The sequence below is a fragment of the Hipposideros armiger genome, unplaced genomic scaffold (assembly GCF_001890085.2).
Source record: "Hipposideros armiger isolate ML-2016 unplaced genomic scaffold, ASM189008v1 scaffold_572, whole genome shotgun sequence".
Classification (NCBI taxonomy): domain Eukaryota; kingdom Metazoa; phylum Chordata; class Mammalia; order Chiroptera; family Hipposideridae; genus Hipposideros; species Hipposideros armiger.
The window spans coordinates 189,075-213,256 of NW_017731922.1; the positions used below are offsets into that span (position 1 = coordinate 189,075).

Genomic DNA, 24,182 nt, shown 5'->3' on the forward strand with positions numbered 1-24,182 from the left:
TTAGTTCACTGTTTGTAAGAGGAGTTAGGTCCCTAACTCAGCCCAATTCAACCAGGTAACTGTCTCCCCAGAAGGACATTCAGAGAAGAAATAGCTCTTGAAAATACCAGAAGTGAAGAGAAATAAAAGGTCAGATGATCAAGTTGAAGAAAGAAGAAATTAGAACAAAAAGCCAGGGAGATAGAACACAGAACAGGACAGGATAAAGCCAGAAGATCAACCCAGGAGGTAAAACACACTGAATTAACAGGAATTCCAGACAGAAAGAGAGAACAGAGGGAAGGAAATTATCCAAGAAATAACACATGACAAACTTCCCAACTTGAAACACACGTGTTTACAGATAGAAGACCTCACAGAGTAGCCAGCACAAATGAATGAAAAGACCAACCTCGAGGCCTATCATTTTGAGACGTAAGACCCCGAGGGAACAAGACAAGATCTTCAAACCTTCCTGAGGAGCAGGTCAGAACACATATAAATAATGACTGATAATCAGAACCCCAGTCCCCTCAACTGCAACACTAGAAGCTACAGGACAAGCCAGGAGTCAGGACACCAAGCTAATGAGAGAAAACGATTTCAAATCTAGAATTCTATACCCAACCGACGCTGCTCATGACTGTGGACAGACATTTTCAGTAGATGAGATCTCGATGTCTTTACCTCCCACGCACCCTTTCTCAGGAAACTGTACTCCATTAAAGGAGGGTCCCAACTAAGGAAGGTGAAGATCGGGGATTCAGGAAACAGCATTCAATAGAGGGAAGAAGTAAATAAATGATGATTATGATGACGATGATGATGATGAAGATGATGAAGAATGCCCCAGGATAACAGTTATGCAACAGACCTAAAGAATAAATATCCCGGGCCGGCCGAGTGGCGCGTTGGTTAAGAGCTGGCTTGGGACACCAGCTCTGAGCAGCAGGGCCCCGGTTTGGATCCCACATGAAGGCCAGTGACACTGTACCCTCTACAGCTAAGATGGTGAACAACAGCTTGACCTGGAGCTGGGCTGCTGTGAGTCACCCGGATGGCATAGGTTGCAGCCCCTGCTGCAGTGGGCTGCCATAAACTACCGTGTGTGGCTGGCAGCCAGCGTGAGCAGCTGGCAGCCGGTGTGAGCTGCCAAGAGCCGCCGTGAGCGGCCGTCCAGAGGCCGGCGACCGATCTGCCTCAGCTGGGAAGAGCACAATGATAATACCAACATGGGCCAGTGAAGCAACATCCTCCACAACTAGACTGAAGAACAAAAGGACAGCAACTTGTTAGTTCCCCTCCCCCCAATTCCCCAGCACTGTTCCCCCCCCCAAAAAAGGGAAGAATTAATATCCCAATTGGAAAGTCTGAATTAAAAAGATATGGTACAAGAGAATAGAAAGCAAATAAAAACATGAATTAGTAACTCCAGAGAAATAAAAAGCTTTAGAAGAAATATAACCATAGTATACTTCATAAGTATGAGAGTTAGGTGTTAAAAAATGGGAAAAAGGATCAGTAAATAACACAAACAGCAGTCAAAGTTTATTGTTGAGAAACGAGAAGCTGGCAGAGGAATCCGGAATATGGTCTGAGGAGGGTGGAGCAGAGACGTCTGTTTTAATAACCTGCATGGCACTAACACGATTTTGTAACCTACGGACATGTATTGCTGATAAAAGTAAAAGTTAAATGTTCCAAATTACTTCATTTTCTGCCCGTCATTTGGGCCTAGGATCTTTAATCTGGAGGAATCACCATGTGATATGTAAGCATAAAATAGTTAAGGCTGCAACTAGTAAAGGTGGGAGACACAGAACCAAAAGGAAGGAAAAGAGCATGCTGGCGCGGGCCTGCTCATACTCACCATCTCTCTGGCTATTTCCAGCGCTTCCTGTAGGCCATAGAGCCTGCCACAGACCAGGTAGATTCCATTGGCCCAGAGAATACAACCCTCATGGACCCAAAATTCATTGCTGTCAAGAGGTAGTTCAGGGATTTGTAACTCCAGCTCGGGGCCACCTTCTGAAGTGGTGGGCATGGGGGGCTTTGAGTCCAAAACAGTCTTTTCGCTACCGCCCTCCGTGGTTGCTTTTTTACAAGGGAGCCCACGGGACAGGGACCGAGGGCCTCCGCCACAGTCTTCCGAGCGGTGTCGCCGCTTAAACCTGGGGTGGGCGGCCAGGCTCCTCTGCTCCTTCTGCTGCTGCTGCTGCTCCTCCTCCTCCTCAGTGTCCGTCTTGGAGCCGTTGGAAGCACTTTTGTGCCGTACCTTAACTTTGCTCTGCATTTCCGTGGCCCTCTTAGGGGGCGGGTTCTTCGGGAGAGTGGCTGCATAATCTTGGGGATAAAAGGGTCCAAAGAGGTCACCCATGTTCCGGTAACTGGCCCACTTGCCACACAGACAGCAAACCAGGTGCCCCATAACAGAAGACTCTGTCACCACAGGTCCCTGCAGCATGAAGGACGAAGCTGGGAGCGCCTTGCTTTCGGTGCTGCTGGGTGGAGGAGTCAGAGACCTCTGCCCCTTGCGACCCCTCACCAATTTGGTCTGTTCTTCTTCTTCAGCGTTGATGATTGTACAAACGGCTCCAAGTTCACACTTATTTACTACGTGGATGTAAGGGAAAAAGGACTTGTTCTTGGCGTCAGTTTTATCCAGTGGCTGGGTGGCATACTTCAGTTTGATCTCGGGTTCCTGGGGCTCTACGATGGGGGCTGCTTGTTTGGTTTTTCGCTTCCTTGGCTGTGCCCCAGGCTTCCTTCTCTCCCTCCTTTGCCTCTGCTTTTTTGGCTTTGGCTCTCCATCCGCAGAACCTTCTGGGACCTGAGGGGGTGGAGGGGGCGGGGGCGGGGGCTGCTGTTTCTTTTGCTTATTCACACTACCTATGGGCCTCCCCTTCTTCTTTCCTGAAGGGAAATAGCCCTTCGGGGGGAAACCCTCTTGTTTGGGGGAAATCATCACTGTGTCTGTCTCCTTCTCTTCAGCCTTGGGGTTGGCCTCAGGGGCCAGCGCGCCCGCTGGAGGTCCATTCTTAGAGTCTGGGAAGAGTAAGGGTGCTGCCCCACCCAGGGAACCATCTGGTCTCCCCTGGTTACCCCCAGGCTTCTGTGAGGTTGCCGATGTCACGGCACCGGGGGGTTCCTTCCCAGCAGCGACTGTGTCTGGGTGTGTCTCGGTCTTCACTTTGTCGTCCCCGATGCCACGCCACTCCTCCGAAGACCTGGCAAGAGGCTTTTCTACGCTCACCTCCTGGCTTGTTGGACAGACCAGGGCAGACGCCGCCTCGCCCTTCCTCTTCTCCATCTCGGCATCCTGAGCAGCAGCAGCCCCGCCTTCGGGAGGGCCGCTCTTCAAAGACAGTATGTCATCCAGGGTAACCGTGTCTCCCCCAGCCTCTGCGCTGTTCGAGGACGCACTCCTCCTAATATTTGGGGACGTGATCTTCTGAACTATAGCTTCCAATTTCAGGCCCCGACCTTTCCGTGGGGGCAGTATTTTGGTCTTAGCAGGGCCTGTGAGGGTAACAGCAGGGCAGTTTCTACTGTCTGGGCTCTGCAGGTCCTTGGTGGATTCCCTCTTAGGGATGGACTTGAAGTCCTGACTGTGAGAAAGATGGGCATAGGAATTGAACGCTTTGTCAGCGCCTTCTTTCGATGGGTGAAGGAGACGTCCCTTATCTTCAGTGTTACTGTTCTTCATGTCCTGTGACTGTCTCTTACTGGGAATGGGAGAGATAAAGGAACGAACGCGTCTCCTCATAATTAAGGGGTTTTGAGAAGAATGATCCTCTTGACCTGGAAGCCGCAACATAACGTTACTAGGTTTGGATGACTGTGCGGACTCAGCCAGTCCATGCCCATCGGTCTCATGGGGCGGTCCATACCGCTTTTGATTGGACATTCCTGGAGGACCGCTGCTTTTGGCTGGAGAAGTCTGCCGAGAAAGGTCCCAACCAGATTCTTGTAACTTCTGGGAGCCATGCTTCAATTCGATGCCTTTGTTCGACAGGCCGTCACTAGACATGAGGCAGCGCCCACCTTCCTGGCCGCTGGGGTCATGGTACGTCCCCATCGGTGGGCCATACATCATACCGTCTTTGTCATTCTTCAGAGGGCTCCGCACTCTGTCTAGAAACTGTTGCTGCCGTGGGCTCTTCCGTGGCCCCTCCTGCCTGTGCTGGGCCGCGGCGATTACTCCCTGAGCAGAGCTGCTGCTCCAGTCTTTATATTCCTCTTGCTGCTGTTGGTACATCTGCCTCTTATAATGGAGCTGAGAATTTAAACCTGTGTTGGGGTCCCCATAAGCATGAGCTCGAGTGTTTGTGTGATAAGCAGAGGCCAGGCTTTCTGAGTTGGGAGAAAAGGGAGCGTGTAAAGAACTCCTGTTGGCCCTCTCTGAAAAGGTCATGTGTGGGTTCATGTGGTGCGGGTCTCCCCCTGGGCCTCTGCTCCTCCCAGGAGACATCTTCAATTTCTCTGAAAAGTCATGGTACTGGGAAGGGGACCGACCCCTCATGCCCTCGCGACCACCCACTCTGCCAGGAACCCGCCGCACGGGCGTAGGTCTGCTGTCCTGTGGGCCATAGTCTGAGATGGAATCGTGGGTGGCTGCTCCAGGGCTGGCATGGCCTCGGTAAGACTCATGCTTGATGCTCGTGGGATGGCAGTGGTCTCCAGATTTCTTGTTGTTGAAGCTAGCCTGGGATTTGGATTGTTCAAAGTCTTCCTCTTTTATCTGCCCGCTCTGGGATTTCAGTTTTGTTTCCATGGACACCAACCCACCTGGAAGAATGACCGATTGACTTAAACTGGGATTGAGACGTTCGTTTCTCCCAAGTCTGGTGTCAGCACCCATGTGTCCCAGTGAGTGAGCCCCTGGGTCCCTGACAATCTGTCTTAGAGGGGAAATATCACAGATCACGGATCTTCTTTCAGAGAGGGAGCCTCCGGGCTCATGGGCTGACGACTGAGGCTCTATTTCAAACTTTCTGGGAATTGGATAGTCAGCCAAATTGATCTGTTTCATTTCAGGAGCTGTGCTGCTGGATTTCCTCTCCCAGGGGCCCCAGTGGGGGTTTTCTAACAGGGACCCAATGCTTTTGTTCAAAAGGCCCCTGCTAGCTAATTCATTGGTTTGACTAATTAGTACATTAGGCCTCGTGGCTCCTTCTAGGCTACTAGCCATGCCCTGATGCTCCTGAGTACTCCTGGAGTACCTCCTGTCCGGGTGGTGGTGGTAACCCTGGAGTACTTCCTGCAGGAGGCTGGGGAACTTCTCATTTCTACCCTTTCGCTCCCCATGGCCAGCGAAATCCCCCTTATCTTGTCCTGTAGGATACTGAGGAAAGCCGCTGACACTTCTTGGCACGGCCGACCCAAAACTGTCTTTGTAACTATAGCGCAGGCTGCCGGGAGATTTGCTGGGCTCAGTTCTGCCTATAAAGCCAGGGCCCATGGTGGGGTGCCCGCTCTGGCCACTGCCCTCTCCATTGTGGTTGGAGTTATTATCTCCGCTCTTGTTTCCTTTGCCCCCTCCACCCGGAGGCTCTGGCTGTGGCAGTGATGCGTGACTGGTTTCCTTGGCCCCACCGGTGCTGGGTGGCCTTTGAATGGCTGTGGGGTCATCCTCTTGGGAGCCTTTATCTTGCCCACCAGGCTTTTCTACCCGACCTGTCATGGCTTCCCGGGAGACGATCACCCCAACAGTTTTCTCATTGACTTTTGGGTTGCCCTCAGACGACGACGCCGTGTCCTTAGCACCTGGCGAGGAGGCCTCCTCTCTGGCTGCAGGACTGCCACTGAGTCTGGGGGCTTCATTCTGAGCACCTTGTGCTGGGGAGGAACCGGCTTTCTCTGAGGCTCCACCCTTGTACGTGGTGTCAGAGCTGGTGCTCTGGCCACTCAGCTGCCTCACTCTCTCGCCTTGATCCTCAGAACTGCTGGAGCAGCCTCCGTCTGGTGACTCTGCCACTGGGGACTTCAGTTGTTCTTCAGGCTGTGAGGAGCCTTCGGAGTTTGTGCAGCTGTCTGCTTTCTTAGAAGAGGAGGAGGGCCTCTTGGAGGTCTTCTTCTGGGGTGTTAGGGCATCGGAAAGCAGCATGTGCTGGACAGTATTTGGGAGATTGGCCACCTGCGTACTCAGGGCACTCAAACTACTCAAGCCAGGATCTGTCAGCCGCTTCTCTGGCACCCCTTCCAGTCCAAAGCCTTTGAAGCCTGCGGCATGAGAGTTGGGGCTAGGCATCATGGACGGGGTGGGGCTGAGCTGTGGCATCAGCTGCAGGATTCTGTTTCTAGAGCCCACGGGAACATTGCCTTGCCCACATTGGAGGCTCTCCCCACTCTGCATAAGAGGGGATGGGGTAGAGCTACAGCTCGGAGACTGCACCACAGAGGCGGCGGGGGAGGGGTTGGAGATGGGGCTGAAGTTCTGATGGAACTGCATGGGGGACCTCACAGGGACCTCAGGCTGGCTGTACTGGCCCACCTGGCTCTGCAGGGGCAGCTTGGTGGCAGCGTTGGTGTACTGCATCACGTGCTGAGAGGGATGCTGCGGCTGTGGCTGCGGCTGCGGCTGCCCCTGCTGGGTCCCTTGTGGAATCTTTGCCTGCTCAAAATTTTTCATCGACTGAGGCTGATAGCTGTAGTTTGACTGTGTCCCGTAGGCCTGTGCATTCGAGCCCACGCTGTGCCCTTCGTACTGGGAGCCGGCATTCACACTGTAACTGCCGTCGTAGCTCTGCCCGGACTGGCTAAAACGCTGTGGGGAAGGGAAGGAGGAGGAGGAGGAGGAGGAAGCGGTGGCAGAGGACTGGTAGTGCTGGCCAAATTGGCCCACTCGTAACTGGTAACCAGCCGCAGAGGACGGCAGAGTCGAGGGCCGCTGCATGGGCTGCAGGTGGGACGAGCCGGACGCTGCCTGGCCGGTGGCTTGGGGCAGAGGCTGATGGGATTGGTAAAGCTGTTGTCTCAGCTGCTGGACTTGCTGCTGCTGCTGGCTGGAAGCCTGCTGTTGGTACTGAGTGCTCCCTGGAGAGAAAGGCCCTGTGTAATCCTGCTGATAATGAGACACACCACCAAGGGCAGAGTGCTGTGCTTGAAACTGGCCCACGTGGCCCTCACTCCCGTACTGATTGCCAAAGCTGCTTCCCTGGGGGGGTCCGTAGCTCTGCACGGGCCCAGAAGGCCTTCGCTGAGGAGGCTGCGGGGTTCCTGTGGCCACAGGGTCTTTGTTGCCTGCCATGTAGTAGAAGTCTCCAGCCTCTTTCCTGAAACCCTGGTAGCCTTGATGGCCAGAGGTCTCGCTAGCCATCGCCGCCGCTGCTGCAGCTGTCCCTCGTCGCCCACCACTGCTGCTGCCACTGCCACCACTGCTGCCACCTGCACCCCCAAAATTCTGGAACATCTGGGCCTGACGAGGACTGAACTCCTCTATCCGGGACGAGCTGTGTACCTCCTGTGGGTAGCTCTGCTGGTTTCCGTGGTAACTGCTTTGCTCTCGAAAGGACTGCATACTGTTCAGCAGCACAGCAGCGGGCCAACTGCCCTCCTGGAAACGGAGAAAAGGGAGGAAAGTATGAGACACGCACCCTCAGCACAAACAGAATCAAGTCCAGATGACAGAGGGGTGTGGCAGTTCAGATGCCCACACGAAACTGAATGGTTTGAAATTCATCTCCTTTTATTTCTTACCCTAGCCATTTCTGAAAATGCAAATATGCAGAGAAATGGCCTAAAGAGTGAGGCAGGAGTCTACGGTAGTATCAAAAGAAACACTCTAGGTAAAAACAAACTCAATACACTTAATACAGTAAAAACCTCATTATTAGATTACCTCCCATTCAATTGGGTGAAAATACGGGGTTGTGTTATTACTGTCAATAAAAAAACAGCAATTTTTAGATAAATCTTCCAGTTATGGTGGCAGAGGGGTGAGAAAAACACTTTCGTTTCTTTGCTTTCATGTATGTATTAAGACTGGTCACTGAACTAATAAGCGTCTCAATGCTGAGGCAGTCACTCCATGGGCTACCCGCTCCTCGACTTTTTGAGAAATTGACTGGCCTGAGAACGGAAGTCAGCCCCTTCTATTCAAACCCATGTTACTGCAGCTTTACTGTAATTACCAACTACCTGTGATGACTGGTGACCCCAGGAGACTGAATTCTTATTACTGCAGAGATTCCTACTGCTACAGCCAGCACACAAACTTAAGGGTTAGCCTCTTCTTGGCACATAACTATGTCCAAGGCAGCCCTCTCAACCACCCATCCACTCCCAGGGAAAGGGCTCGCAGCGTAAGCCAAAGGAGCAGTGACTATCCTTGAAGATTCCTTTTGGAGGTTTGCAAGAAGTTCCAGCACCTCTAATCCCCAGGTAGTTTTTTTATTTCCCAATCTAATATTCACATAGTTACTTTTGATTGTTACTATGAAAGAGGGAATTGAAACAACTGCTTTGCAGGACAGCCAAAGATACAGAGGAAAACAAGAATTCATCAAGCCTAGTACCTAGCCTCCTCCCAAAGTCATCCATTGGGTCAATACTTTGCATTACCCTTGCTGATGTAATTAGCACGTCAGGTAATGCTCCTCTTAAACAGTTAATCAAGAGCTGATTTTATTTTGTCATTTTGCCTGGGCCTGTCTCCTTCTGAGTCAGAGATAAGTATGACAAAGCCAAACTGCTCCTAATGACTTTAAAATCAATTATTTCAAAAAGAAGTTATGAAACACATATGGGCTAGGGTAAGTTAAGGCAAAAAGTTTATCTAAATGGCTTATGAAGCTAGTTTCTTAGTTCACTCTTAGAGTGGAGGGGCTGAAAATGGGGTTACCCACAGGAAAGTCAGTGATTCTTTTAAAATAAAAGGTAAGTCAGATTCTTTATCTCTACGCCCTGAAGTGGCTCCCCATCTCATTCCAGGTGAGGCTGATCTGGGAGGCCCCATTGCATCTCTGACTTCCTGCTGTCTCCTAGCTCCTGGGATGAATCACTGGTATTTCTTCACAGGAACTTTGCTCTCACCAGCAATGTTCTTCCTCCATAGCCACGCGGCTTGCCCCTCTTCCTTCCTTCCAGTTTCTGGGCAAATGTCACCTGACTGGGAAGGCCTTCCCTGGCCATCCTATTAAAAACAGCTAACTCTACACCCTCATGCGGGCTTTCCCAATCTCCCTCCCCCCAGTACTTAATCCCAGCAGACACCGATACACTTCTTGTATACTGTCTGTCTCTCCCCCACTAGAATGTAAACTTCCTAAAGGGCAGAGACTTTCGCCTTGCTGTAATCCTGCCATTGAAACAGTAAGGAGCACAGGGCAGGTATTCTGTGAACCAGTAAATGGTATAAGAACCAGGCCTTAGAGAACGAGGCTAGAACTTACGTATGCATGGGTGGTGGTGTGATGAGAATGGCAGAAGAGAAAACAACTCGAATGATCTAAAAGCAGAGCCTGTCAAATTCTCCAGGTCCAGTTCCAAGGGGCAAAAACCCAACTTGAGTTGACATGAGAGCCGTGAGGAGACTTCAGCAAGTAAACACGGATCACAGTTGAAGATGGTCAGTAACTCCACCTCAGGGAGGAGCTTGACCCACTTCTTCCTGAAATATCTTAAGTCTACAATAGATAGACAAGGGTCTACTACTTTAATATTAAGTTTGATTATATAATCACATGACTTAAGTCATCTTTAAACATACAAGTAATCTCAGAATCTAAAGGAAACCACTTCTCATCCTTTTCAAAATACATCCACAGCAGACTGTGCTGTGTTCCAGTGAACCTGTTGGGAACAGCTAATCACTATTGTAGTGCCTGATTTACACACCAATCATCTGATGCCTACAGCACTGATATCCTCACCTCACTTTACCGACGAGGAAACCGAAGCAGAGTCCACAGACTACCAAACAGCACTCTGCCCCCTCAGGCCACGTTCTTAACACTACTGGACCCAGAGGGTCTATGGCGGGTCAGTGACAGCTGCCACTCATCCTGTCAAAGGTCGGCCTTGAAAGTGGGTGGCCACCAACAATACTTTTAAGTATGTCCCTTCCCTGAATCCCTCTCACAAGGCTTCCCCCATTACTTCTAGGACTGTCAACAAGGATTCTGTCCACACAGTTACTTGTCCTGTTGTGGTGTGCTCCTACCCTAGTGCTCAGTGCCAGTGGCCTTCTCTATATGATAAAAGGTGACTGAAGAGTTAATTCCAACAAAAAAAACAAAATCGGCAGTTTAATGGAAAGCTTCCAAAAGAGAATTGCTCCATAAATAAATATTTTACATGTTGTTTAGCTAATCCTTCTGTAACTAAAGTCAGGCTTCCGAAAGATTCAAGTGGATAAAGGCTGTTGCCACTTGCTCCCAATTTTTCCTAAACAGGAGCTGCTAAGAGCTCCAGGCCGCTTACTTTAAAATCAGCAAGTTCCGCCTCAAGCTGCCGGGCTGGAAAAACAGATCTGGGTATAATTCCTTCAGCTCTCCTCAGCCCTTCTCCCCCTTGTTATGGCTAGATGGGGGGAAAAAATCACAGCCAAATACCTCCCGCAGGGTACCATCACACTAAATAGTCTTAGTCTACATGAAGTATCTAACACCAGAAAGTGGGTGCAAGCCATCTATTTTAAGAGTCTCAAGTAAAGCGATTAGGAAAACCAACTATACTGGCAACTGAAATGTAAATCCAGTGTAACTGTAATTTTAGCATTAGCATATAAAATAATTTCCCAATAGATCATTCCAATACTATCCCATCATTTGAAAAAGCAAAGCATAGGTGAAATAAGTTTATAGCATCATGATTAATGACAAACGCCTGAATTTCCTTGTTTGCATGAACACAGATGTAGTAAAGAAAAGCAGACACTCCAAAGGAAGTCACCCACAAGAATATGTATACACACTTTGAAAAAGGTTTACTAACGCCTCCCTCCCCCACTCGCCCTTGCCCTGACTTTCCCTTTCCTGGTTTTTTAGCATTTTCCTAACTTTCTGAATGGTTTCAGGGAGCCTGTGGAGGCGCACTAGTGATTGAGGTCCAGAACTTTTTATGCCCACCCGCCGACCTCACTATGACCACTGCTCCCAGCCTGTGGGCGTGTGCGCTCTGCACCCTATTGCGGGCCAATGACTGCAGTCTACAGAAAACCAACATTAATTAGCTTCCTCTGTCCTTCCTTCAATGTCCAACTTCATCCGACTCCCATTTCAGCCTCTTCTACACAAAGTTCTCCACACTGTCCTTTCAAGTACCTGCTTCCTCTTTCATTTCAGGTTTAACCATTGCTTTTCTGCTTATTTGCCTTCCTTGCCTTGAAAAAAATGCACTAATCCTCAAGACATGAACACCACATATGTTTCTAGTTACAGTTATGGCCCCTGTCAGGTGGATTACTCTGTTTGCCCTCCAGCCTCACTCCTCACCCATCTCTTCCCTGCTCTGTGCCCACAGAGACTGTCAAGAGGCTCCCCGGCCCCTCTGGCTTCCGGCCAAGTTTGGCTGGAATGAGGCAGGAGAGGTGCGAAGGAGGAATCTGCTCTGCCAGCACCTATCCCGCAGCCACTGAGGCTGGGTGATGGCTAACCTCCGGTGAGGCAACCTAAACAGCCCCCTTGTTAGGCTCTTGTCATCCAGGCCGAGGTGTAGTAACAAGTCCTGTACTGTCGGCCCAGGAGACTGACTCCACTTTCTCCATCGCTGTCCCCAAACCCTGCTCACCCTTTGTAAAGGGTCCCAGGTCTGCACTGGTCAACTCAGCAGCAGCACCATCTCCAAGTTTTGCAGATCAGAGGCTGGGCTACCTTTCCAGAACTCCTTTCTAGCATGGTTCTGGGTTAGGGCTGACAAAGAGAAGCACAAACAAGATTTGGAAGGCAAAAGAAAGGGGAGGCTGATACTCCCCAGGGAGTCCCCAGGTAGCTAGCTGCAACAGTCTCGAATCATAGCGCTTTCTGCTCCTGGGAACTGCTCACTGTGGGGCTTCATTCAGTCTGAGATGATCAGCAGCAGCTTCCCTGACCTTCCAGTGGCTGGGTAAACCCTTCATTCTGCTGTGAAAACACTTCATACCTGGGGTGGAAAGCTCCCCCTTTCCTGAGTGAACCCTGAATAATACAATTAAGCAAGCGCTCCTCAAATTACCCAGTTTGAGTGTGCCATCTGTTTCCTGCCAGGACTCTAATACAGTCAGCTCTTCTCTCATCCCTAGGATTTCAGGGTAGAATATTATCACTTGGGGAGCAAGAGACTTCTATTTCATGCAGTATAGCATACCAGAGGGACTAGAAATCCTGAAGAAAATACCTAGAAATATCAGACAAAATTCACAGCCAAACTGCAAGAAAGAAATGTCCAGGGTTCAGCGTCGGAGGGGGCACCAAGCTAAGAGTGGCTAGTGGGTGCTGGGCTCCGGCGGCCGGGGTGGGGGTGGGGGTGGAGTGAGGTTTGCAGGGCTTGTTAGCCATATGGCAATGTTTCAGTGACCACGCAGGGGCAGAAGACAGGCCTCCAGCCCTCTTTAGGTGGTAAGGGGGAGGTGGAACAGTCACTTCCACACGTAAAGACTGAGCCGGTCAACTTGTGGCTGGAATCATTTCTATAAAGATGACAAAATACTTTTATTCCTAGGCAGTCAACTCATTTTCGATGACAAAAATGTTGTTCTTTCCTCAAATGGCCCAACTTACCATCCTCAAGAAAAGCCACAAGCCTCTCTGATAGCCTAAACCAGAAGCTTTAGAAGAGCCCCAAATGCATCCCTGCCGCGAACTCTGCATTTAAGATAGAACCCTGCTCCTTCTCCATTTCCTGTATTTGCCCTTTACTTCTCCTGCCTTGTCACTGCCATTTTCATCTTTCTTGGATTAGAATAACATCTTCAGAAACTCTCTTTCCCGGCACCAGTCACCTGGAACAGCTTTGCCTCACCTGCTGCTCTGACAACACTGCCATCCCCACAGGCCTTCAAGGCCTCTGGCATCTTTCCAACCCAATTTCTGCTCCACTACACCCTCTCAAACAAACCTGCTGGCTCCCCTCTGTGGCATCGCCCCACTCTCACCTGAGGCCTTCTCTGAAGCGTGCTTGGGTCCGTAAATTCCTTCCTACCATGTCAGGTCATATGGCTTTCAGAATCTTAGGAGCTCCTGAAATGTGATCCTCTCCACAAAGTCTTCCTTAAGGCAGAGCCTTTGCTGGCTTTTCCCCCCTTAGTAAGAACTTAGTGAAGTGCAGCTGCCTTTAATCAGCAGCTAAGGTATGTGCTACTGATGTAATAACTACCATTTATTCTATTTGTCAGGCGCTGTGTGGTTTTACATTTTTTCAACTTATGGATGGGGGGAACCCAGATAAGTTACATAATTTGCCAAGTTACTCTCCTAGGATAAACTAGAGCTGATATTCTGTAACTCAAATTCTTTTGGTCTAAAGCCCAATGTTCTTTTCTTTCACTGCACCACAAACTGATCAAGGAGCCCCCAAATCCAGGTTTCAAAAAATCCTGACAAACGCCTTTGTCCGATCTATAACTGTAGCTATCGCCTATTGACTGACTGCATGTCTACAACAAGCCATACACCGTACCGGGTGCTTTACGTAAATAAATATATTTAATCTTCACCATACTCTAAGAAGTATCAGTGCTCCTTTTTGTAAAGTGAGGCTCACAGAAGTTAAACGAGCAAACATTCACAATAAACAGAGAGGTGGGGTATGGAGGGCTCACCCCAGAGCCTAGTCTGTACTTCTGGCAGAAGCCTTCCTTGAATTAGCAGCAAGACTCTCACAAGCCAGGAAGCATTTTAGAAAGGCATCTTGAAATCTTCTAGAAGTGAGCTGACTGCTCGTATCTAGATATACCCGTGTTCTCTCCGTTAGGTATATGTACACACGGGTTCTTCCTAAGTAGACCAGGCACAAAGATTTGCCCAGTGACTTGATTTTTCAAATGCTATGTCCTGTTGGCAGCTGGGCAGCGGCTAGACTTTTCTCAGTGACTGGCAGGTGTCTCAGTATAGTTAGGCCTTTAGAAGATGTGTTGATGGTGCTGATTTCCACCCTGGCTTGGGAGCCCATAAAGCAGCCTAAGGAGCCAACTCTAAGAATTTTCAAGTCAGTCGTCTTCTAGAGGAAAAGAAACCTTCCAGAATGCTACCGACCTAAAAGGTTTGCTCTCTGCAGGTCAAGACTTGTATTATATTAATCATACAAGCTATAGAAAATATCCACCTTTACCCATGATCAATACATGCTGGCAAATAATAATAATAATAATAATAATAATAATAATAATAATAATAATAATAATAATGTGTGGGCACAAATTTATAGGTATTAAATTTTCTCAAAAAATTTAAGAGATGACATTCCACCACGGGTGAAGCTGGTACAAAGAATAACGAAAGCAGCATAAATTATTACAACTCTTTCAAAAAGCAATTTGGTAATACAGTCGTGTGTTCCTTAACGATGGGGATAAGTTCTGAAAAATGAGTTGTTAGGTGATCTCGTCGTTGTGCAAATATCAGAGAGGCACTAACACAAACCTAGATGGTATCACTGATCACACACCTGGACTAAATGGGACAGCGCCTGGGCTACAAACCTGTTCAGCATGATGCTGTACTGAACAGGGGCGACAACTGTAACACAATGATAAGAATTTGTGCATCTAAACATATCTAAACATAGAAAAGGCATAGCACAAGTGCAATATATAATAAAAGATAAAAAATGGTCCACCGGTACAGGGCACTTATGAATGAATGGAGCTCACAGGACTGGAAGTTGCCCTGGGTGAGTCAGTTGAGTGAATGTGGAGGCCTAGGACATACAGCACACCACTGCAGGCTTTATAAACACTGTCCACAAGCCCTCCCCCTGCTTCTTTTCGACAGGGTCAGAAATAGAACCTTGAAGCCGTCAAGGCTACTCTATGAACGGGGATGTGGGCTGGACTGATTGGAAATATCATGGAGAAACTCGCTAGCTAAGGCCCAGATCACCATAACGGTGACTGTCAGGATAGAGTGAAAGGTGGCCTGAGGATCAGTAGGGAATGAGAAATCAAGATGGACAAAGGAACACAGGGGATTGTCATGGTGCTGTGGCTCTGGCTACTGTGTGTTGGAGCAGTGGTCAGAGTGGGACCTTTGCGGCATTCATTAAAAACGGACAGTGTGCAACATGCAGAGGGCATAGAGCTGAGGACTCAGTATTTTGACTTTGATATTTGTTTTCGGTTCCAACTGGCACACAAGGCTCTCTCTGGCAATGAATCGGAAGAAATAAAAATTATCTATGCTTTACATCAGTATTACAACCTGGAAATATTTTGGAAATACAGGGGTAGGCTGGCTGCACACTGCCACCGAAAGCTCTTACTGAAGCGGCAGTGGCACTTAATGCTTGTTATGGCAGGCCCTGAGGACCTGTGTCCTTGGTGCAGGATCTCAGATCCTCAACAAAGAATTGACAGCAATGAACCCTGAAGACCATCAAGTTTGGTCTGGGAGGGCTGTGGCGCCCTCTGAATACGCAGTCCGGTGGGGTGGGGTGGGGGTGGGGCGTAGAACAGGTCAGGAGCTGACTGATTGGAAGTAATGTGTGCACTCAGAACTGAGGTGCTGTGATGAGAGGGAACCCACTGCCCAGCCCCACAGACATGGCTCCCGTCAGAGAAAAGAAACTTCCTTTCCATGGTATTGCAGGGGACCACCATCAGATATATGGTCCGTTACTGACCCAAATAAAACATCACTATGTGGTGCAAGATGGCAAAAATGAGTATATTTTGACCTAGTAATTCTATTTACTAAATTTCTATCTTAAGTGAATCTCAAAACAAACAACCAAACAAAGATCCAAGTACCAACATATTCACTCCAGTGATATCAGTAAGAAAAGACTGGCAAGAAGCTAATTCTTTATCATTTGAAAATGATTAAGCAAATTATGTATGTCCGCTCAACAAAATAGTACATACGCATTAAAAATAACTATGAAGATTCTATGCCACAGTAAATACTTATTATGTATAGTCAGATAAAGAAAGCAGCATATACAAACTGAATACTTAATGTTTTCATTTGTTTTATGCAAATTATGCCTTAATAGATTTAAAACCGAAAGAAAGAAAGAACATAAACTCATACCTGTGCTACGATTACAACTGTCTAAAAATCAGGCATTCATTTAGTCCAGGCCAAAGAAAACTGTATGGAAAAATTAAAACCTTTTAACTTTTCAGAGTGGCAGGATTGTGGATGCATTTTCTTCCTTTGCGTTTCTACTTACATTAATGCTGTGTAGAAAAGAATCACTTTGAAATTTCATTAACATCATAAAAAAAATATACCCCTCACACTATCGCCTATCTTGGCTCAATCTGCTCCTACTGACTGCAAAGCACTTCCCTGCCTAAGGGGAAGGAAGGAGGCAGCGAGGGAGGCAGGTGGGGGAGAGAGGCACTTGCCAGGCAGAATCTCTGCTCCAGGAAACCTGGCACCAACACCACACATGCACCATGGTGCCCAAGCGAGCGTGCACACAGAAATCACCACCTCTGAGCTATTTTTCAGAATCAGGCCTAAAAACAGCTGAATTCCACCCCACAGAGGGCAGGTCTATTTTTAGACATAATCTCAAACAACCATGAGGCTGTAGCACCCTCTTATCTGCTTCCGTAGCTGCAGGGAAATCTGCTCCTGGCCAGGCCAGGGAGTTTGGGTCCCCTCCCCACTCAGTGGGTACCTGTCTAATAGTCACAGGGACATCCCAAGATCAATTCAGATGACCACATATGTGGGGATGGCCAACAGCTCTTGGAAAGGGGGCAAGGGAAGGATGGGGGCGGGGGAGGCAGTGAGGCTATCTCTGGGGCTCCCTGTGGGTTTTCCCTAACTGTGGAGCCTGAGCTTTTAAGATGTTATTGAATTTTTTTTGCATTTAAATGTTCTATGAGTGCATAATTTCTAAACCTTCACAGACAAAAATCACAAAAAGCAATTAGCGTTGCCACTTACAAGCAAAAAGTGTATCATTTTATAATAGCAACATAATTAAAAAGATACCAGAGGACTAATCCAAAGTAGAACTGGGCAAAAGCTACAAGATAAAAATTAAAACTTCACCAAAGAACCAAAAAAGAACTCAAAACTAAAATTAACAAGCCAGAAGAACAATGTATCTAGACAAGAAGACCCAGCAGTATTACAGAGGTCCAGTCTCCACAGATCAGTGTATAGAGAACTAAGAGTTCCGATCAAAATCTCAACAGGGTATTAAAAAATAACTGAAATAATTTCAAACGTATAGAGAAGTACAAGAAATGTATAATGCTCACATACCCCCTTTCAACAAGATTCCTCAGCTGGTGTTTCACATCCTTTGCTCTATTACTTACACGGATTCATCCATTCTCATTCTCTCTCATTCTCTCTCTCTCTCTCCCCCTCCCTATTAGCTTTCCCCTGACCTCTGAAAAGCAGGCTGAAGACCTGAAGCTCCATCACCCCTAAAGACTACGATATATATTTCCCAAAACATGGACACTCTTCTTTTTGGCGGGGGGAATCCGGGGAAGGGAGCAGTGTTGGGGAATTGGGGAAGGAGACCAGCCAAGTTGTTGTTCTTCAATCTTAGTTGTGGAGGGCACCAGTCGCCATCTGGCTGCCTATCAGCAACTTGTGGCCTCTAAGCTCAAGGTGCCGAGTTCAGTCTTAGTTGCAGGTGGGTGTACCCACCATCCCATGCAGCAGTTGAACCAGCAGCCTTGTTAAGAGCGCACGCCCCATCCACTGAGCCATCTGGGCGGCAGCTCAGCTCAAGGTGCCGAGTTAAGTCTTAGTTGCGGGTGGGTGTAGCCCACCATTGAACAGGCAATATTGTTGTTAGGAGCACGTGCTCTCACCAGCTGAGCCATCCTGCCACCTGTTGGCAGCTCAGTGGCCGCTCAGCTCGGGTGCAGCATCACTGGCCCATGTGGGAATTGAACCAGCGGCCCTGTTGCTCAGAGCTCGTGCTCTTAAGCTAACTCTTAACCAACTGAGCCACTTGGCCAACCCAGGACACTGTTCTATAACCAGCATACAACCCTCCATATCAGGAAGTCAACATTCATACCACACCACCAATCCAATCTACAGACTCCATTCAAATTTGGTTAACTGCCCCAACAATGTTTATTTTTCCTTTCTGGTTCGGAATCCCACCCAGGAAAACAAGCTGTCATGTCTCACTAGTGTCTTGTCAATCTGGAACGGTCCTCAGTGTTCTAACATCCAGGTCCCTAATAGCACTGCCCTTCCATTGTGTAGGATGGCCTCAACCTGTATGTCCAGATTTGGGGCCCACTTTCGTGGCAACACCACCAGTTCTCCTTCCAGTGCGTCGCGTCAGGAGGGACGGTGGCGAGCCACCCCTCCACGGTGATGTTGACCCCATCCACCTGGTCAAGCCCATCTCTGCCAGGTTCTGCACTGTAAAGTTACCAGTTTCCCCTGTAACCGGTATCTTGCTGGGAGAAATCTTGAGATTACACCAATATCTTGTTCTTCAACAAGCACCCACCCATCGACGACTGCCACATAAACGAACCACCTCTGTGATGGCTGCCAAATGGTGACGCTCTCCATTGTTAGCAGGCACAGTTTTCCCTCCTCACCCATTTATTTATTCATGTGGTACTCTCAAACTGCCCCAGATTTGGCCAGTGGAAACCTCTTCAAACTGGCTCCTGTGCCTTTGACACGTCCTACTCTGAGCACTCCCTTACTTCCTGGCACACGATGGACCAGGCTCGTCTTCTGTACTTTCCCGCCCTAAACCCTGGAACTAGCATTTTTTTCAAGGACATCTGATTCCTTTTAGTGGAGGAAAGCATTTGGAAACAAAGGTCTGGGTGCGAGGGCTGTTCATTGCTACTGGGATGCCGCTGCTTCCAGCTAGAAAATCACCTATGTATAAAACACCCACACCTATAACTACTCTGTGTCTACAGTGTACCTATGTTAAAGAACCCTGAGTTCATCTTCACACCTCCAAGTCCAACCCAACACCCTCAGGGTTCTTTCTAACCTTACATCTTTCTGCCTTTGCAATGCCCTCCTGAGACAGTAAGAAACCCGGCTCCCGTTATCCTCAATATAAACTTACACACTCGCTTAATCATTTTACTTACTTTGCTCAATGTAACAAATTCCCAAACTCTGCAGCCTCATCCTTTACATCTGTACCCTTCACCCCCTCAAGCCATGGGACTCACCACTGCCTCTGTGGTGCACCCTCCCATTATGTTTTGATAAATAAATTCTAACAGTCATCTAAAGAAAATGTGCAAAGCTAGTCAAGAAAATGCGGGGGGGGGGGGAAGAGATATTTGCCCTACCGTGTATCATAACATTTTCTAAATTATAATTAAAATAGGCAGTCGGCCGAGTGGCTCAGTTGGTAAAGAACTCGCTCAAGAGTGCGAGCTCTGAGCAAAAGGGTCACTGGTTCAATTCACCAGGTGGCAGGATGGCTCAGCTAAAATAAAATAAAATAAAATAAAATAAATTAGAGGGTGTTGGGATAACATGCTACCTTTCTGGGAGAAAAATAATTATGCTAGACCCCATCTCACAGTATCTATAAACTCCAGGTGAATTAAAAAGCTACACATCACACACACACAAAAGCAGACATGGTAGTTTTAGAAGAAAGCACTAATAACCCTCGGGAGCCCCACTGACACTCAGCTGAGTTTCTAAATTCCATTCCTCGCTGAATGGAACCTGGGCTTCTTGGGAAAGTGGCTGATTTTTCCAAGGGGCTTTGTACAGGTGTGGGCCTGTAATACTCTTCTGTGCCGGAAAGCCCCCTATGCTGTCAGCCTAGTGGGCACAGGCCCAACCAGCCTGAGGGGGTACTTGAGATTTTATAGGACTGAGCTTGTTCTTCTTTTATTTACTATATTAGATAAATTAACAATGGAAGTTTTCCAAATTAGCTCGAGCTCCATATGTATAAACAGATACATTTTAGAAAGAATATACAGTAGACCACAGGGCATACGTTCCAAGACCCCCAGTGGGTGGATGCCTGAAACCTCGGGTAGCACCAAGCCCTGCATATACTGTGTTTTTCCTATACATACATACCTATGATAGGTTTTCATTTACAAATCAGGCATGGCAAGAGATTAACAGCAATAACTAACGAAACAGAACAAATATAACAATATATTGTAACGGAAGTTATGGGACTGTGGTCTCTCTCTCGAGGTATCTTATTATCGTGTTCTCACATTTTCACCTGAAGGAAGCACTTGACGGCTTCTCTTCGGCGTCTCCGAACTGCCAGCATCACTAGTCTGGAGCCTCGGGGCCATTACTAAGCAGAATGAGGGTGGCTTGCACACAAGCACCGTGACACTGTGACAGTCGACCTGGTCGCCAAGACAGCTACTAAGTGGCTAACAGGCGAGGAGCGTGTACAGTGGGGACACGCTGGACAAAGACGTGAGTCACGTCCCGGGAGGGACAGAGGGGGACAGCAAGAGATTTCATCACGCTACTCAGAATGGTGTGTAATTTAAAACTTAAGAACTGTTTATTTCTGGAATTTCCATTTAATATTTTCGGACTGGTTGACCACAGGTAACTGAAACTGGAAAAAAAAAGGCAAAACTGCAGCTTAGGGAGGTTGCTGTGCCCAAAGGGCATGGCATTTGCAAGCATGGGTCTAAGGGGCGGGGGAGGGACTCAGGAGGCTCGAACTGTGACATCCGTTAAATCCGGGTGATGGGTACACAGGTGCCACGAAGTCCTGTTCTTCTGTGTGTTTGACCTATTTTGCAAATTAACAAAATTCTGGTTCCCCATTGAACCAGCTTGAAAAAACACCAGAATTCAAGGTCCTTCAGCTTCTGGCCCCCGCAGAATGTCCTGCATCACCCTCAGGCCCTCACTTCACAGCTCCCACTCATGACACGGAGCTTCGCCCTGCTGCCCAAATGGGCTTCAGACCCCCAGGTCTTTGCCCATGGCTGCCCACCTGCACCGCTGACTAACCCAAGACCTGCTCCAATGCCCCTACTTTGGGAGGCTCCTTCCCATGGATCAATCACGCCTGTCTGTCCCCGCAGCTCCTGGCAGCACAGAGAAGTGGGAAGCGCAGGAGGGGACTCTGAACCCACACACAGTCAGAGTCTGAACTGCATTTTGCAGTTTACTACTAGTGAGGTCTTGGGCAAATTATTTCTTTGCACCTAGTTTTCCCAACTGTAGAACAGAAATGCCCCTGGAGTTTGCCCTTGACAGGGCAAACGGTACATTGTACTCTTCTGCCAACACTTTTCCTGACATTGGAAGCAAGCTCCATCTGACAAACTGCAAAACAATGAGTAAGTCCAGAAAGTGACTGGAAAGCATACCAAAAACATTACCTAGGGGATGCTTCTTTTCCTTAAGACTATACTCATGTGGGGCTGGCCGAGTGGTGTGTTGGTCAAGAGTTGGCTTGGGACGCCAGCTCTGAGCAGCAGGGCCCCGGTTCGGATCCCACATGAGGGCAAGTGACGCTGTGCCCTCTACAGCTAAGATGGTGAACAACAGCTCGACCAGGAGGTGGGCTGACGTGAGTTGCTGGCGACGGCGTAGGCTGCAGTGAAGCTGCAGTGGGCTGCCATAAGCTACCGTGAGCGGCTGGCAGCTGGGGTGAGTGGCCGGCAGCCTGTGTGAGCTGCCGTGAGCAGCCGTCCAATGGCCAGCGAGCGACTGCCTCACCCAGGAAGAGCGCAATGATAATACCAACATGGGCCAGTGAAGCGACATCCTCCACAACTAAACTGAAGAACAAAAGGACAGCAACTTGTCTGTTCCCCTCCCCCAATTTCCCAATAAAATCTTTAAAAAAAAGAGAAAAGACTATACTCATGTGTTACTTACATAAAAATTATTAAAGCTTTTCTGATTTGCCATCTGTGGTGGAATCACTAAGATGCAGCTTTTCGTGAAAACCCTTACTGGGAAGACCCTCACTCTCGAGGCTGAACCCTCAGATACGACAGAAAATGTGAAGACTGAGATCGGGGATAAGGAAGGAATTCCTCCTGCTCACAAGGACTGCGCTTTGCTGGCAGCAACTGGAAAGTAGACATACTTCGATTACAACATTCAAAAAGGGTCCAATGTTCATCCTGTGTTGAGACTTCGTGGCAGTGCTAAGAAAAGGAGGAAGGAGTCTTACAGCACTCCCAAGAAGAATAGGCACAAGAGAAGAAAGCTTCCACTGGCTGTCCTGAAATACTAGAAGGTGGGTGAGAATGGCGAAACCAGTCGCCTGCGTCGGGACTGCCCTTCAGATGAATGTGGTGCTGGAGTTTTTAGGACCAGCCACTTTGACAGACAGTATCGTGGCAAATGTTGTCTGACATATTGCTTCAACAAACTGGAAGACAAGTAATTGGATATGGGTTAATAAAAGACATGAACTAACGTTAAAAAAAGTTGTTAAAGAAAAGTTAAATAAGGTTATAAAAAGCTCCTAGCAGAAGAGTTTGGCACACAACAGCTACTGAGGAATGGAGCTATGAGAGGGAGGAGAGGTAGGAGAGGGCCAGAGAGAGGATTCAGGCTAAACACCTAAAAAGCAAAAAGAAGGAATAAGGAAGGTCCCTGCCCTCAAGGCGCCCATGTCTAATAGGAGACACATTTATGTCCATTTGAACAAATACTGTGTTCCAGGTTCTGGGGAGACAGCCATGAACGAGGCTCCTCACAAAGTCTGACACTCCATGAAAATAGCATTCAGACAGACAAAACAATTAACAAATAAATATATACCAGGAACTAAGAAATGCTCTGGGAGAAATAAGGAAGGCTAAGGGGACAGAGGGAAGGGTGAGATTTAAATAAGAAAGTCGAGGCCAGCCTCCTTGAGGAGGTGATGTGTTAGCAGAGACTCCAAGGAGATGAGGGCACATACCACACCAAGACTTGTGCAAAGGCCAGAGGCAGGAACAAGCTTGGTGAGAAGAACAAGTGGCCGATGTGGCAAAGCCAGGTACAGGGCAAGCAGAGGGACATGCAGCCAGGTGCAGGGGCCCTGAGCACACAGGCCACCCATCTTGGGAGTCCACGGACCAGCAGCACTGCCGTATAGGTGCTTAATGGGCAGAGTCTGTACATTAACAAGCTATCCAGTGAGTGGCACACACAGTGCAGCCTCAGAAGTACTAAGAAGGGCCTGGTAAGCCACGTAAGAATTTTGGATTTTATTAGAAGGCTTTGGCGGGTTTTGAGCTAGAGAGTGACATACTCTGGTTTCAATTCTCGGATGGCCACTCTGGCTGTTTTGTGAAAAACAGGCTTTGGGAGGGGTAAGGGCAGAAGTAGGGAGTTAGTTAAGGAGCTATTTTGGTCATCTGGGTAAGGGATGTTGGCCGCACAGATGAATGTGGTGTTGATGGAGGTGGTGATACGCGGTCAAATAAAGGGCATATTTTGAAGTTAGAGCCAACAGAAATTGCTAATGGATCAAAAGTGGATGTGAGGGACACAACGATGACAAATAGCAGCAGAAGCATCAGCTGAGCAGCAGCCACTGCTCTGTGCCCTTTACAGGTAAAAACTCATCCGATCTTCACAACAGTCCCATGAGGAGGGCACAGCGGACAACCCCGCTTTATTAAAATGAAGACAATGAGGCAGAAAGGGGTTTAGTAAATGCCCACGGCCCCAAAGCTGGTCAGGTGGCAGCAACAGGTCTGAGCACAGGCAGCAGGAGTGGGAGCTTGTGCTCCAGCAGCATCCCACTGAGAACCGTGACCACAGCTCCACTAGTGGAGAGGGATGAGGCGGGGAGTGGGGCAGGCAGAGGGGGTCAATCAGCAGTGCTTTGCTGGCCACGGTAACTTGTAGATCCCTAGTGGACATCCAAGTGGAGATGCCAGGTGGAGGGCTGACATGTCTGGAACTCGGGAAAGGTGGGGATGGAGGTATAAATGGGAAGGTCATCAGCACAGAGGCAGTATTTAAGGCCAAAGGAGGGGATGAACTCACCCAGAGCAGTTTTTCAAACTGAAGGTTGCGAAATCCATTTAGTGGGTCATGAATAGCACTTCAAAAAAATGAACTAGAATAGAATGGAAAAGAACAGAGTCCATGGCAGAGTAAGATGAAATATAAGAAGTGTTTTGTGAAACTGTT

At 48.4% G+C, this 24,182-nt stretch overlaps 1 protein-coding gene and 1 pseudogene across 4 annotated transcripts in view; one reads left to right on the top strand and one right to left on the bottom strand.

Moving 5' to 3' along the window:
* Positions 1 to 24,182, bottom strand: part of TCF20 (transcription factor 20) — a 107,364-nt gene that overhangs the window by 45,024 nt on the left and 38,158 nt on the right. For 3 of the 4 annotated variants that reach the window (XM_019623993.1, XM_019623992.1, XM_019623991.1), the window contains exon 2: positions 1,850 to 7,534. In XM_019623993.1, the coding sequence (XP_019479538.1) occupies positions 1,850 to 7,534 (5,685 nt within the window). Of the gene's footprint in view, positions 1 to 1,849; positions 7,535 to 9,371; positions 9,554 to 24,182 lie in introns of those variants that run through there. The other variant, XM_019623994.1, reaches the window with a different exon arrangement.
* LOC109371466 (ubiquitin-40S ribosomal protein S27a pseudogene) lies at positions 21,973 to 22,437 on the top strand (annotated as a pseudogene).